The following is a 3387-nucleotide window of genomic DNA, read 5'->3' as shown; positions in this document are numbered from 1 at the left end:
AAAAAATCTCCATACTCTCTATTATTACCTGATGATGATCCATTTTCACTGCCTTTGAGAGTCTTTGGTTGTCAATGTTTTGTCCATATATCCTCCCCAAAATACAATAAACTTGATCCCAAATCTGTGAAGTGTATCTTCTTAGGATACTCTCGCACACAAAAGGGTTATGTTTGCTATAATCCCTCTCTTCAGTATTTACTTGTGTCTCGGGATGACACATTTTTTGAAGACTCTTCATATTATTCTGATAATGCTCCTCTAGGTTTATCATCCGTACCAGGTTCTCCTCGACCAGTTGTGTCCCGTGCTGTAGAAACTACTCAGCCCACAGAAACACTGGCTGACACCACACCTGCTGAGTTGTCGAATCCTATCAAGGTAAGTCCATCTTCTCCAATTATTTTTGGCCCAGAATATGATACTTGTCCTATTGCTATTAGGAAAGAGCCAGATCTTGCACCATGCCTTCTACTTCATATGCCATAACAAACTTTGTGCCTAATCGTCGTTTATCCCCTGTTTGTTGTCAATTTCTATCGGCTATTTCCTCCATACATGTACCACAATCCTATTAGGAGGCTCTCAAAGATACATGGTGGAAGGCGGCTATGGATGAAGAAATGCAGGCTCTTTATGAAAATCAGACATGGGCTCTAGTCCCCCTTCCTCCAGATAAGAAACTCGTCGGTTGTGAATGGTTATTAATAGTGAAACACAATCCCGATGTGTTCGTGGCTCGGTTGAAAGCTCGCCTTGTTGCCAAAGGCTATACACAATGTTACGACATTGATTATGAAGAAAACTTCTCTCCAGTGGCTAAATTAAACTCGGTACGTTTCTTATTATCTCTGGTAGCTAAGTCTTCCTAGTAGGTCTATCAACTTTATGTAAAAAATGTTTTTTTGAATGGGGATATAAATGAGGAAATTTATATGCAACAACCACCTTGGTATGTGGTTGAGGGGGAGTCCGTATGTCAACTAAAAAAATCTATTTATGGTCTCAAACAATCGCCTCGTGCATGGTTTGAAAATTTTTTGCCAAGCAGAATACGGGCCGGATTTCACAAATGCTCTGGAGATCACTTTGTCTTTATTAAAGACACACTGAAGGGCAAGGTAATTCTAGCCGTATATATTGATGACATTATTATAACTGGCAGTGATTCTGAGGGCATCCAAAAGACAAAAGAAAGGATATGTACTGAATTCAAGATGAACGATCTCGGACTGCTCAAATATTTTTTGGGTATTGAAGTACAACAATGCAGACTTGGAATTATATTATCTCAAAGGAAGTATGTCCTTGACCTATTCGAGGAGACCAAAATGCTGGGATGTAGACCAGCAGAAACTCCATTGGACTCGAATACAAAATTATGTGTAGGTACTAGAGAAGAAGTAGATGTCAGAAAATATCAAAGATTGGTGAGAAGACTTATTTATCTCTGCATAACAAGGCTAGATATTTCATATGCAGTCAGTGTGGTAAGTCAATATATGCACAAACCACAACTCAGTCATTGGCAAGTACTAGAATGGATATTACAATATCTAAAAGGAGCACCAGGAAGAGGGCATCTCTATAAAAATTATGGACACTTCAACATCATATGTAGATTGTGTCGGATTCCTTGATGACAGAAAATCTACTTCGGGATATTATACAATGGTTGGAGGAAACTTGGTTACATGGAGGAGTAAGAAAAAAATATAGTTGCAAGGTCTAGTGCAGAAGCAGAGTACAAAGCCATGACACACACAATCAGTGAACTCCTATGGATCAAATCTCTCCTAATTGAAATGAGTTTTTACAAAGAAACTCCTATGAATCTATATTATGATAATCAATCTGCAATTCACATCACATCAAATTCAGTCTTCCATGAGTGAACAAAGAATACAGAAATAGATTGCCACTTCATACGAGAAAATCACTACCAGCATCTTATCTCTCCAGTATGTATCTTCATAGAACCAGGTTGTAGACATTCTCACCAAACCAGTCACTCATAAAAGTTTGTCCAACATTTGCAGCAAGCTGAGCATCTACGATGCTTTCTCACCCCCATCTTGAGGGGGAGTGTTACAATGTGGGACCCACCATGAGCTCGAGATGTCTCAACAAGAGTCCTCATACAAAGTGGCTCTAGCAAGAGGTAAGGAACATGTGCTGGAATTAAATAGAAGATTTAAAGATCAAGTGGGAGCCACAAAGATACCATGAGTTGGTATCTCTATCTACATGAGCTGGAAGATCTTGTGGGACCCACAAGATAAGACCAAGAGCTAGCTCTCTAGCTTGATTCACGTCCTTAAAGAAGGTGTTTGTAGTTGAGTTAAATTAGTCTCTTAAATACATAAGGTAATCTTATCATGATAGGTTTATCTTAGAGAGTTCTAGTTAAAATGTAATTAGGAGTCCTAAAATTACTTGTACATGGACTCTTCCTCAACTATAAATAGAGGTGATTGTAACTCGGAATTCATCAAGTATGTTTCTTACTTTGTTTCTTCTCTCTCGTGTGAAGTGTTCTCTCTCTAGTCTCTTTTACTTTCCTTCTCTTCTCTCTCTACCCGAGAGCTCTTCTTTTTTTCCTTTTTTTTCTTTCTCTCTCCCCTTACTCGAGGTTTTATTCATGGGATCCTAAATTCAACAAGTTAGAGGTTGAATGTAATTAGGAGAATGAAATGTAATTATACATGGACTCTACCACATCCTCTACTATAAATAGAGGACGTTGTACATGAATTTTAATTAAGAAGGTAGTTTAAGTTTTTCTCTTTCACATGAAGAACTCTTCTCTTGCTTAACCTCTCTCTTTTCTTTTTCTATTTTCTCTCTCGTCCTCCTTACCTGAGAGCACTCTCTCTCCACTTTCTTTTGCCTCCCTCTCTCTTCTTGCTCGTGATTTCAGAAAACGAATCCTAAATTCAACATGGTATCAGAGCATTAGATTTAGGATCCCTACATCAAAAGGAATGCTTTAAAAAGGTATGATCAAAACCACTTATAAAAGGCTTCTTGTGAAGGAAGATAAAAAAAACATGAGATATGTTCATTCATTATTTTTATTATTTGCATGTTACTAGTCTGAATTTAGAAGATGATTTGAAGATGATTATGTGAATTTTTTATTTTTCATCTTATGAATATGAATGCCTCTCGGTCTAGAAGAAGCTTTCAAAGCAGTTTTGTCGGTTTGGAATATTTTTTTACTGAAACTAGTTCATGAGAAGATTATTGGATTATTTTTTTTTTGCGTAGGAATAATAGTCCCCTAATATAGAATATTTATATTGAATCATCTTATGAGTGGTTATTCAGAAAAAAAATCAGAATAATGATCATTTAGTGTCAATGCTAAATCTCTCCATTAACCGA

General features: G+C 37.1%; 1 protein-coding gene across 1 annotated transcript; it reads left to right on the top strand.

Annotated features, from left to right (window-relative positions):
• Nucleotides 1-611: 611 nt before the first annotated feature.
• LOC137959498 (uncharacterized mitochondrial protein AtMg00810-like) lies at nt 612-2079 on the top strand. The gene is made up of 4 exons (XM_068806861.1): nt 612-833; nt 1218-1490; nt 1622-1702; nt 1978-2079. The coding sequence occupies exons 1-4, from the start codon at nt 612-614 to the stop codon at nt 2077-2079; spliced, it is 678 nt and encodes a 225-aa protein (XP_068662962.1).
• The last annotated feature ends 1308 nt before the right edge of the window (nt 2080-3387 follow it).

This window comes from Aristolochia californica, unplaced genomic scaffold (assembly GCF_029961685.1).
Source record: "Aristolochia californica isolate CCGP_79_NKW_82.1479 unplaced genomic scaffold, dmAriCali1.0.hap1 SCAF_3, whole genome shotgun sequence".
Classification (NCBI taxonomy): domain Eukaryota; kingdom Viridiplantae; phylum Streptophyta; class Magnoliopsida; order Piperales; family Aristolochiaceae; genus Aristolochia; species Aristolochia californica.
This window is presented reverse-complemented; position numbering and strand designations above follow the sequence as displayed.

Excerpts from the sequence above, each read along its gene's own strand:
- LOC137959498 (XM_068806861.1), top strand. The coding sequence starts at position 612 with ATGGATGAAGAAATGCAGGCTCTTTATGAAAATCAGACATGGGCTCTA. Across the intron at positions 834-1,217 it reads CAGTGGCTAAATTAAACTCG|ATGAACGATCTCGGACTGCT; the intron begins GTACGTTTCTTA and ends ACTGAATTCAAG. Across the intron at positions 1,703-1,977 it reads AAACTTGGTTACATGGAGGA|AACCAGGTTGTAGACATTCT; the intron begins GTAAGAAAAAAA and ends GTATCTTCATAG.